The sequence below is a fragment of the Barbus barbus genome, assembly GCF_936440315.1.
Source record: "Barbus barbus genome assembly, chromosome: 25".
Classification (NCBI taxonomy): Eukaryota; Metazoa; Chordata; class Actinopteri; order Cypriniformes; family Cyprinidae; genus Barbus; species Barbus barbus.
Window position 1 is genome coordinate 28,596,723 of NC_136753.1, and position 13,168 is coordinate 28,609,890.

Sequence of the window (13,168 nt, forward strand, 5' to 3'; positions counted from 1 at the left end):
ATTAGTTTTATTTTACAATATATTTATAATTTATGTCAGTTCAATTTAAAATCACATGTATTTGAAAGTAAAAATGCAGTGGAACAAACATTCTTTATTATTGTAAATTATTTTATTATTGTTATTATTATTATTATTATTATTTATTAGTAGTAATATTTTATTATTATTATTTTATCTACAATTGCTTACAATTTACATTTTTATTTTCTATTATTACAATTATTATATTTATAATTAAATACAATGGTATAAAAATGTAATTTTTATAAAATTTGTTATAAATAAATGTAGTTATTATAATATAATTATAGATTTCAAAGGTCATTTTTTGACCACTGAAAATGTGTACAATTTAACAATTTACTCCATATTAAAATTCAATTTCCTCTGCAACAGAACCATGTAGGGTCTCAAAAATGAAGAAGCCAAAAGAACAGTTTGTTAAGACCCAATATCTAAAAGGGCATTAAGATATCTTTTATACTTCCTGAGTTACAGGCATACAAACGTTGGAGAAAAAACTTGAAAAGTGCTCTTTCCCCATTTTTGAATGGTCACCATTGGCACATAATGCAACAAAGATTGCTAAAGTCAACAGGTTTTACTAACAGACCTACCAATCTCTGGGTGAAAATAACATCATGATGCTGCCATCTTTCTGAAGTCATTTTTACCCCCCTGTAATTTGGCTCTCAATCTCAGGTGAAAATTGCCATTTTGACCCCCCTCTACAAATAAATTATTCATCCGTAACATTTAATATTGGGGCCATCATCACTATACATGTTTATCTTTCTTCAGAAAAAATATTAGCAAAATCAAAAATTTGAGCCAGGGAAATTTCAGAAATTTGGTTGATCTGACACGGAATGACCCTGAAGTGTCTTTGTGAGAAATGTGTCCCTCAAAACGTCAGAATTCCTCATCTTTATCATATTAGCAGTTCTGTTTTTTTGATTTTGGCTCACATTTTCATGTCTGTCTTTTATTATATGGAGCGAGATATTACACAAACCAGATATTACACATCAAATATAGCTTTATTCATAATAGGATGATAGACAGTGTTGTAATAGATTACAGATTACAAGTTACCCTATTTAAAATGTAATAAGTAGTGTAACTATTCCAATTACTAATTACATTTGAATTCTTCTCTAAATTTCTAACAAATGTTTTCAACTAAATCATTTTCAAACATTTAAAGCAGGCAGGGTTAACCTTAGTACTCAACACTGATTACTGTCAGACTTTTAAAATCCTTCATCACTTGAATTAAGATGATAAGAATTTCATTTTAAAGCACAGCCACCACAAAATCAGACTTTAACACCTCTTTTTACTTGGAGATCTTTTTGAAGTTAAATTCAGATTTAAAATCATAACAAGAAATAGTTTAATAGCTATGATACTGTTTTTGAAATCAAACCTTTCTATGACAGGCATCTAACAATGTCTTAGATAAAACAGATAATCTTAAAAATAAATAAATAAAGCATATACATGAACCTAAATAGGAAACAAAACAGTTATTGAATAAGCATGTGTCCTATTCTGTGTTCCAAACTCCTGGGGTCAGTTGTTCAAAAAGATGAATCAGGATCAGAATGATCTGGATTTGGAAATCCCGTGCTTTACTATCAGGTAACCCATCTTACTTTTGTGTCGGTTTTTTCAAAGCAAAATTGGAAAATTTGATGACCCTGATGCAGATACACACTTGTTCAAATTTCCAAATCTGGATTACTTGTGCTCTACGGAGCCCCTACAGGGACATGGTGATGGGGAAAAATGCCAAAATGTTGATATTGACAGCTGTTTGGGGATGTTGCAAATGTTGTATTTATTGGACCAGTTTTAAAGTATTATTACATTTTTGTTCCTGAAATCCATCCTTCTGCTGGGATCAGAATAATCCAGTTTCATTTCTTTTTACCTTTTTACCAATCTTACTAAACATTTTGAAAAACACAAACTGAGGATTGAATCCAGATCAAAATCAACACTGGATTTTGTGATCTAATCCGAATTCCGAATCCTTTTTTTCTTTTCTTTTGAACTCCCCATTTTCAAGATTTGATCCAATCCGATGGCCAACATCTGATCAAACAACTGACCCTTGGATCACTGGTGTCTCATATGGGGCAGTCAATGCAATTTGGGATAGGCATCCATTAAATCTGTGTATGTATGTGAAAATATTCAGATGTAACCCCCTTTGTAATCGTTAACATTTTCATAACTGTAATTTAACATTTTTTCTCTGTAACAGATTACAGTTAGGCTATATTTATTTAGTAATGAAATGATGTGATTCTGTTATGTAGTTACTCCTCAACACTGATGACAGAATAGAGCAGAATAGCCTCTCCGCTACACCTTCACCTGAAAAACAAAGTTGTGAGGCGAGTCATTGACATTTGCCCTCAGATCAAACTCACTGAAGGGGTCACAGGGGCCGCTGAGATCTGGGTTACTCATCCAAACATTCCTTTACGAGCATTAGCTATGATCTGTCAACACGAGCTGATCAAACAAGTGTTGAGCACACAAGCTCTGATCTGATCTGATCTGATCTGGGGCAGCTCATGTTTAGCGGTGTGTCTCTGTTCTACTATGTGGCCCGGACTCAAGGTGCAGAGTTGCAATGACAAAAACATGATGGTAAAAGTGTCATCAAGGTTATTTAAGATAAGCTGATGTAATTGAGCCAAAGTTCCAGAAGATGGCAGCAAAGCTTGTACTATTTAAGCAGTTGTGTCTTCAGTAAATTCACCCACTGTATAATATAATATAATAATTTTGCTACATATAATCTCTTAATAATTGTATAGTATGTTTCCACTGGACTGAACCTGTTACTCAGTGTCTCTGTATATTGAAGTGTTGATAAGACTAGATGTATTATGTGTTTATTGCTGACTTATTTTATTAAGTGTATTTTATCTGTTTAACTGTAAATCCACCATTTTCTCCCACATCACTATTAACCAATCTCTCTATTTAATATTTTAAAACATTCATATTATAATGAATCATGTGTGTGTATAATGAAATATATCATTTGACTTGCCTTATAATTTAAAATTGGTGTTTAAATGTGCTTAATTGTTATAGAAATGACATTTAAGGATTTTTCAGTATTCAAAAAGGCTTTGTTTATGCAAAATACAATTTTATTTTCCTTTTGATTTTGAAGTGAAATTTGAGCTGGATATTTCTTTGTGAGATTTATGCCCTTAAAAAGACTAAATAATAATTTTGCATGTTTATTAACACAAGGCAAAAGCTGCTTTATGAAGGAGACATGAGAGTGAAATTAATTTATCTTTATTCTATTATAATAAGCCCAGAAATAATCAACAATAAAACCTTATATACAAATCATAGCGAACAGAAGCGGTTGTGAAGAGCACATGCAGGTCAGAGCGGCACATACAGTACAGTATACAGTATATCAACTTCAGCAAAGTAACAAATATACATCAGGAACAAACCACATGATGTTCAGGCAAACGTCAGAGACACAGGAGGAAAAGAAGTAGACATTCAGAAGTTAATTTGTTTTAGTACCAGTAGCAGGATCATTTGCTACAATACTTGGGCTAATTTCTTGGTTAGTTCGCTTTTAAATAATTTCAGGGGTTTCCATTAAAATAAGTGGATTTGCAGTACTTTGTGCTCAAAAAGTGAGGGGTTAGTTTTTCTGCAGTTTTAGTACAATATTTTCCTTATAATGCACTTTAATTCAGTTAACTTTTATTGAATTATCCTTTTTACATATGGTGCAATATTTAATCAATTTGGTATGATATTGCAAGAAAAATATCAGTTCTGATTACATACAATTATATCAAATCTTGGATTTTTTTCTCTTCACTTATGAATTTGGTGTGTGTGTGTGTGTTTGTGTGTGTGTGTGTGTGTGTGGGGGGGGGGGGGGGGGGCATGGAAATGCATATGATTTAATGCTGTAAGAAATGTAATTTTTTTTAATGCTAAAATCTATCTTTCATCCTTAAAATGGGTTGTTTCAGAACAGCTATATTCAGAAAACTATACCAACAAACATTACAGCATACTGCACACTGTATACTGCTTAATATAAAAAACTAGTACACATTATGCCTTGTGATAAACATTTCAAACAGTAGTTTGCTGCATTACTGTCACATGACTTCTAGTTTCATCTCAGAAATAAAAATAGTTCTGATGAATCCAGTTTCTGTGGGAATTGTTTTCATTTTTTGGCAGTCCAGAGAGATGAAGTATAAAATAAAAATCAAGTCAAGTGCATTGCATTCTGGGATACCCATGCGTTGTGCTCGATTGTCATCTGGGTTTCTGCACAAACAGAAAATACACACACTGTGCACAGTATATATACTGCATACTGCAGAAATAATATGAGTCGTGTGATAGTATGTTATTCCGAACACAGGCTTTCTGAATCAGTCGCTGATGGGTCTTTGTTTTCAGTGCAGTGCTGTTGTGAAGAAAAGCGAGTGAATGAAAGAGCTGAGCCTCTCAGGTGGAGCGCGAGAAAGAGACAAAAGCGTTTTTCTTGGATTGATTTGAAGCAAACGTTTTCAGTAAGATTGCTGCTCCCTGCTGATTGGTCCTGCAGTTCTTGGCTGGGTCATGTGATTCCTGTGGACCGCACACACACGTCTGAGGCCCGGCAGGAGACGGCAGACGAGCGGATGCTGTCCTCTAGAGGTAATCCAGCTCAAGTGCGTGACTCAGCGCCTCCAGATCCGCCCGGCACGTCACTCTCCAGAACGGCATGTTCTTCTGCAGGACATCACAGCATCACAACCATATTAACGTTTATTTGCCATGGCTGATGAAGATGCAAATTGTCAGTCATGATATTACAAAAAAGTGACTACTTAATGTCATATTAAATATTTGTGTTTAAATATATATATGTAAAGGTTTTAAAATAACTTAAACTGCCTGTAAAGTGTTTCGAGAATAAAGATTTGGACATATTTTGAAAGGATAAGTATACTTTTACATCATTGTTTGTTTAAATGCATTTTAATCTTAAAAAAACATGCAATTTCAATTCTAATATAAATTATATTATAAAAAAAGATTAAAAAGGTAAAAAAATATTATAATAAATACTATTTAATATATGTAATTTTTTAAATATTTGACAATATGCATTTATAAAAAAGGAATAATATTAAAATACATTAAATTCCAATATAAAATTAATTTACACATTTTAATAATATAAATGAACATCATATTTATAATAAATACTATTTAATATAAATATGTCATTTTTAAATATTTGAAAATATGTATTTATAAAAAAGGAATAATATTAAAATACATAAAATTTCAATATAAAATCAATTTACATATTTTAATAATATAAATGATCATCATAATAAAAATGTTATATTACAAACTAAAACCATTATATAATATAATGTAAATATACAATTGAAAAAATATTGTAAAATATTTATTATTTGAAAAACAATAACACTGAATAATATTAAAATCTCTTGAATTATAATACATAATTTATTTTGAATAATATAAATGCTAACTAATAAAAATGACTATAAAATAAATCTACGATAATAACAAATATAATTCAATATAAATAACATTTTTATAATCATATTATTACAAAAACAGTAATAACTGCATAATACTTAAAATATAAAATATATAATCGATTAAAATAACATGATTTATTTATAATATCATATTTATTTATATATTTGATCTTTTTTTATTTTAAAACGTGTAATGGTAGTTAATGTTTTTTGTTTGTTTTTTCCCCCAAAAAAGTTTTGCTAATAAAACGATGCCATGATATATTTCTCTGGAAAATACCAGTAATAATATATTTTGTAATCCCATAATGCATGATTACAGTACTCATTCAGCCTGTGTTTTGGCATTATTCCTTCACACCTTCTTGGCGACCGTCTCCTCCTCGACTCCATCCCCTACGACAACATACACGGCTCTCCTGCCGAACCTCTGGGTCACGCGCTCAAAGCAGCTTTCTTTACCTAGAACAGGCACACGACGTTAACAATTCTGTTTCTAGATCAGGAAAACTGTCTGAAATGCAGCGTTCGAAGAGGCAGCAAACCTGTTTTGGTGGCGCTGTAGATGTTCTCGATGGGAAAAGCTCCTCCAAGTCCGTAGAGAAGCACTTTGGAGAGCGCTGGAATCAGCTGCGTGGTGGTGACCATCACGTTCACACAGTTCGGTCTGTGAGAGGGACAAAAATCATTCTTAAAGGAATACTGCAGTCAGAAATAAAAATCTGGTTTAGCAGAGTTTCTCTGTAAAAACATACAGATTTAGAGCTTTGATGGAGGGCATGATTTTAGTGAAAAAAGGCTTCATTTTGCAGCATTGTGAGATACAAACTCAATTCACTCAGATTTGCAAAATATAATCTCAGAATTGTGAGATATAAAGTCATAACTGCAAAAAATAAACTCATATTTGCAAAATATAATCTCATAATTGCGAAAATGAACTCATAATTACAAGACAATTTAATTGCGAGATATAATCTCATATTTGTGAAATAACTCATAATTGCAAGACATGAACATAATTGCAATATATAATCTCATAATTGCGAAATATATATTTATAATTGCAAAGTCCAAATTGTGAGATGTAAACTTGCAATTGCATTGAATAAAATAAAAATGAGAATTGCAAAAAAGTTTAAATTATCTTTTTTTTTATTCCATTGTGGAAAAAAAAAAAAACTGAATTATGAGATGTAAACTTAGATTTCTAAAATAAAGGCAGAATTGTTGTGATAAAAAAAAAAATCATGTAAAAAGTTGTATTATTCTGTTTCTATTATACTTCGTATGACTTCAGAGAACTTGAAATACAGTGCACTATTCATATGGACTACATTTATGATGGTCTTTGGTTCTTTTTGGATCTTGACAGGTTCTGGTCACTAAACAGATTTCATTGAAAAGCAGCACAGATGTTCACTTTCCTGTTAAATAAGTAAAATAAGTCATGAGACAGAAATATGTTGGCAAATCAAGTGCTATTAATCATCATCTGTCAGTGTCATCAATCTTTGATGCTGACAGTGTGCTTTGCTTGCCAAAACCCATTATGTTTGAGTGACACAAAACTGCTGTGACTTGCTGTAAAGTCAGTCTATTGTTAAAGGAATATTCCAGATTCAGTATCTGTGTCACGCTGTGGATGACCACAGAAGGTCGTTTCTGCTCTTGAACTCTGGAATACTGCTGTAACAAGCGGCTGTGTCGTCGTATGTGTGCTGTCCTCACCTGGAGTTGATGAGAGCGAGAGCTTTGAGTGCCTGAGTCAGCCACAGGTCCGTCAAAACCTCCATCTCCCGCCTCAGCTGAAGCCACTCTTCCCGCTTCGGACTGCCCAGCAAACCTGCAGAACAACAGCAACCATGAACCATTCACAAAACACATCAGACTGAAGATTCATGCAGGAAACCAATTCATGAATGTTGCTTCTGAGAGTCCAAAAATAACAGTAAGAGATGTCACCAACCGGCCCTGAATTACAGTGATTTTATAGGGTTGTTTGGCACAGAGCGGAGTGCGTAAAACCCTCTTAAAACCAGTGTAACACATGGCCTTGAGTGACTTGACTTGTAACAATAAAATGATGTACAATTCATTATGTTTTTTTTTTCTAAATAATTTAATATTAAATAATATTTAACAAGGTTTCTTGAACTACAGGCACTTTTATATTCCAGTATTTAGTTTATTTATTTAAAACAAGAAAAAAGTAAAAAAAAAAATTCTAATATCATATACAACAATAATTTGTTTTATTCTGAATATTTAAATAATATTTAATAATAATTTCTTAATTTCCAGTGTTTTTTCCCCAACTTTTTAATCAATAATGCTATTTTTTTAATGCTATTAAAACATTACTTGCTTCAAGAATTGTTGCAATATTATTATTATTATTACATTATCTGTTTGAACTGTTACCCTCAGGTCGGCGGTACAGGACAATAAAAGCCAAAACAAAGGGCTGTTACAATATTAAATGCACACTGAATGTAATGTCGCTTTTATACAATATTCCATCTTGTTTCAATCTGAACTCTGTAATTATTCACAGTGGTGTATTCAAAAACTGCTGCAACTGATGGATATGTAAATATGGCTGCTTAAAGTATATATTTGTTATTCTTTTTAGTGCTGTCAAATGATTAATTGCGATTAATCACATCCAAAATGAAAAATATGCTATGTTAAATATATTTATATATAATATAAAATATAAGAATATAAATATATACATGTAAATACGTCAATATTTTCCAAATATATACTGTATGTATGTGTATTTATATATACATAATAAATATACACAGTACACACACATACATATATTATGTAAACAAAAACTTTTATTTTGGATGCGATTAATCGTTTGACAGCACTAATACTTTTACACACACACACACACACACACACACACATATATATATGGGTCTTTTATTTTTGTTTATTTTATTTTGTTTTATTTTTGCATAGGATTGCATATTTTCATTGTACTTTTTGTATAATGACAATAAAGATTCTGATTATTCTTGCACCTGGTAATAGTTCTGCATTCTAACTGTACAGTGTTTACAGTTGATGCGTTAATATAGAAGTCAACTGACATGCGGCTACAGCTGTGTGTACTTCAGCTCTTTTACAACGGCCTCCAACATGATTCGACCAATCAGAAATTGAGAACAGGATCTATCTGTTGTGCACTAGTCATTTCTGGCCCTAAATATGCTTGTATTCATAGCTGTGGAATGCTGCGGTGTTCTCTTCTCACCTCCTACATTGTTCTTGTAGGTGTTGTAGATCTCTTTGACGCGGCGGTAGCGGAAGGCCAGTTTCCTCATCCAGTCGACCCCGCCGTGAACACCTGAGCCCAAGCAGAGCGTGCCTCCACCTGCTGGGCTCTGGAAGCCATCCGTGCCAAAGTTATACGTGCTGCAAATACACACACACACACGGTCAGCTTCAGATCCGCTCCACACCTCCAAACACCATTTCTCCTGTCACGCTCCTAAAAGTCTGATTAATGTCCATCGTAAAATGTCTGGAAGCAGAGAGAGAGTCTGCCTACAAACTGTGATAAGAAACTATAATGTTTGATAACCAGTGTGTCAGCATGCTGTTATGTTAAAGACATAGCTCACCTAAAAATGAAAATTGTGCCATAATTTATTCATCTACTTGTCATTCCATAAAACGACATTTAATAAAAAAAAGTTCCTGCTCCTTTATCATATAGCATCAGTTCATATTCATATTCATAATAACTAAAAATAATAAAATATAAAAAATAAATAAATTAAATAGTAGAATATTTACATAATTTAATATATTTTCATTATTTAAATCATGTAATTTTTATATATTTTATATATATAAACTAAATAAATTAAGTGGGAAACAAGTCAATATGTGTCAGTGAAAATCAATAAAATAATTGAAAATAAATTAAAATAATAGATATTTAATAAAACTTTTAGGGTACTTTTTGGAGGATTTTTGTCCTTTTGGAGCTTTTAAAAATATTCCTGTTGCTCTTTCATATAGCATCTGTTCATAGTAAATAAATAAATGAACTGAACAAAATTCAATGAATAAATAAACAATAAATAATTTAAAATAAAATGTCATTCTTTTCAAACTTAAAAAAAACAATAAAAAAAAAACATCCTGTTGCTTTTTCACAGTAACCAAAAATAAATTTTCAGTAAAAATCAATAAATGATTAAACAAATTAAAACTAAGGCTATTCACTAAATTATATAGACTGCTTTTATAGTATTTTTTGGAGTTTTAATATGAGTTTGGAATAAAAGGGTAAGTAAATATTGACAGAAATGTAATTTTCAGAGGACTGTTCATTTAATAACTCTGTAGACGTGCTCTTAAACGTGTGATTAATGTCCATCATAAAACGTCTGAAAGCAGAGCGAGGGCTTGCCTCAAAACTATGATAAAAACCAATAACGTTTAATACTCAATATGTCAGCAGCATAGAGTACAGGATCCTTTTACGGCATATAATATCTGTTTTTTGGAAATGCTCATATTGTTTCTTGCTGTGCTAGATGAAGGAAAGTCATACTCTACCTCAAGTCCTGCCCATTGTCATCCGAGGCCACATCATCAATGTGAACTTGGTCGCATTCCTGGGAAATGAAAGGAAAGCAGATACGCATGAGGCGGATATACGTTACAGCCGTGTAAAGTGATGTACTGTGTATAGACAGGTTCACCCACCACCGAGCCTCGGGGAACGATGGTGAGAGCAAGAGTGAAATATTAAAAAAGACGAACAACAAAAAACCAAAATCAGGCCACCACGACCCAAGACATCCCGGCGCCTTTAACGCCGGAGGGTAAGATATCAGAAAGATGGCAGACAGAACACATCTAAACCCGATATTGGACGTTAATTAACGCTTTTGTCTTGGCTGGGTTTGTGTGTACGGCTGCCAGTAAACACTAGTCGCGATGGGCAACGCAAGCTGAACATCTGCTCTTTCCTCCAGATCATTATCTAGCGTGCTTCTCCTTGCTGTTTTAGCAACACATGCAAATTTGATCAAAATTTGGATTCGAATTCGCAAAAACAATTGCTCAGCCTTCAGCACTGACAAAACACATTCATGCTCTAACTATTGTTTTTCATATTTTCACAGATATGACTCGACATGTCATGTTTATCTCAATAATATCATGTTGCCGACCTCCCACTGACTTGTATTGTTCTTAAATTTCTGTAAGTATAACTAGATTTTCTCATTTTTCTACGAGACTATAGACTTTTCACTGTGATTTTTCTTCTCCGGGATTTTAATGAATGAAGTTTGTGAATCAACGAAGTAGACTTTCACTGTCTGTATTTTCTTTTTTCAGGATTAATAGAGTTCAAAAGAACATTTAGAGCATTTTTTAAAAACATTATACATATCTTTGGTATCAATTTAATGTGTCCTTGCTGAATAATAATATTAATTTATTTCCCCCTCCACACACACAAAAAACCCCCAGTTTCATTGTAACTATTTTGCGACTCTATTTTGATATCTTCTCCACCGAACTCTATCAAACATAATTTATCGGAGTGTCTATATACACTGAGTGCAAATAGGCCGTCTTGTTGGCAAAGGCTGTTTACACTAACTCCGCCCACTAACACCACAAAAGACAACAGGAAATAATCAACTCCAGTGGTGTAGATGTTAAAGTTGTAGTCTTTTTGACACACTCGACCCGAGTTCTAACCTGCCTTTCGCCAAACTTTTTTTCCTCCATTTCCAAACCTCATATCACATTGGAAAAGCATCTATGTTCAATAAAAATTAAGAAAATAACTGAAAAGTTGAAAATAAAGCATCAGGTAGGGAGAGAGGGCATAATTAGAATTACCATTATAATTTACACTCAATACATTATTATTGCATTCTGTACTACAATAGTGAGGTGCACATAATTGCCAACATTTACAATAATTAGTATAAATAGCAGAAAAACCTGCTATCTTAACAGTGCAAATAGAAACTATAGCTATTTGCACTTAGTGTAAATATCGCTGAAAAATACTGCTATTTTCAATTACTGTAAATAGAATCTGTTGATATTTGCACTTAGTGTAAATAGCATCTATTGTTAAGAAAATATGCTATTCTGACTTTGTGTAAATAGCCTCTATTGCTATTTACTGTACACTTAGTGCAAATAGCTGCTGCCTTAATTAAATTTTTCTCTTAAAATATGATGTTTCTATTAAAAATCAATGAAAGATTTAAAACAATTGCAAAAATAAAACCAAATAAATAAAATATAATATATAATACACACTGATTTTCTTTTTTTATAGAACTAGGTTTTCACTGTTTTGCTTTCCCCAGGATTTTTGATGAATAAAATTCAAAAGAAAACATTTATTTGAAGTAGATTTAAAAAAAAACAAAAAAAAAAACATTATAAATGTATTTGGCATCACTTTTAACCAATTTAATGTGTATTTACTGAATTAAAATGTACAATAAAAAAAGATAAATATAAAATAAAATATAAAAAAACTTTAAATCACCAGTTTCATTATAAATATTCTGCTACTCAGATACCTTCTCTACCAAACATCAATTAAATGTGTCTGATTAATTAAAGCATTAAATGATCAAGTTAGGCCATTAAACACATGTTGACCCCTGTGCAGTTATTTTGCCCGCGGCAGCTCTCTGTTCCCCAGCGGACACGTTTGAATAGACTGAACTCCCAGTGTATGAATGCTGAATGATGCCTTGGACTATTTCAGAACAAGAAGGAAGGGGGCCGTGATTAAAACCTGCTCAAGAAATAATGGTGTGTGTGCCCTCCACCCCTGGGCTGTTGTTCCTCCCCGGGACAAATCTTCTTTTCAGTGGTAGCCACACACCCCTAATTAAGACCTCAGATGCTGTCAGGGTTTCTGCTGCACCTCCTCGAAAGCTTTTAGAGAATCTAATCCCTCCTTTCTTCATGCAGAGGGCAAACCCAGGTCATTCACACACAGACTCTGCATTACTGTCAGGCCATGGACTGTTGAACAAACACACATCAACAGCCCTAAATTCACTTTTTAAATAAATAATAAATATTTATTATCACCCATGAAGATGTGTTTTGTCTTATATAGACTACTGTTTAAAAGTTTGGTGTCGGTAAGCTTTTTTAATGTCTTTTGCTCACCAAGGCTGCATTTATTAGATCAAAATACAGTAAAAACAGTGATTTATTATTACAATTTAATAAAATTGTTTTCTATGTAAATAGATTGTAAAATGTAATTTATTCCTGTGATGCATTTAGTGATGCATTGCTCCAGTGTCACATGACCCTTCAGAAATCATTCCAATATATTTATTTGCTGCTCAAGAAAAATTTCTGATTATTATCAATGTTGAAAACAGTTGTGCTGCTTCATTTTTTTTGGTGGAAACTATGAAACGTTATTTTTCAGGATTATTTGACGAATAGAACATTCAAAAGGTCAGCATTTATTTGAAATCGAAATCTTGTATAACATTATAAATATCCTTAGTGTAATTAATGTATCCTTGCTGAATAAAATTATACAA

The 13,168-nt window shown here is 32.3% G+C and overlaps 1 protein-coding gene across 2 annotated transcripts in view; it reads right to left on the reverse strand.

Annotated features, from left to right (window-relative positions):
- Positions 1–3,318: 3,318 nt before the first annotated feature.
- The window catches only part of LOC306844483 (protein phosphatase EYA2-like), a 34,961-nt gene continuing 25,111 nt past the window's right edge, over positions 3,319–13,168 (reverse strand). For both annotated transcript variants that reach the window (XM_079376651.1, XM_079376650.1), the window contains exons 11-16: positions 10,173–10,231; positions 8,857–9,017; positions 7,317–7,431; positions 6,131–6,252; positions 5,947–6,047; positions 3,319–4,797 (exon numbers count right to left, since the gene is read on the reverse strand). In XM_079376651.1, the coding sequence (XP_079232777.1) occupies positions 4,717–4,797; positions 5,947–6,047; positions 6,131–6,252; positions 7,317–7,431; positions 8,857–9,017; positions 10,173–10,231 (639 nt within the window). In that variant the 3' untranslated portion in view covers positions 3,319–4,716. The remainder of the gene's footprint in view (positions 4,798–5,946; positions 6,048–6,130; positions 6,253–7,316; positions 7,432–8,856; positions 9,018–10,172; positions 10,232–13,168) is intronic.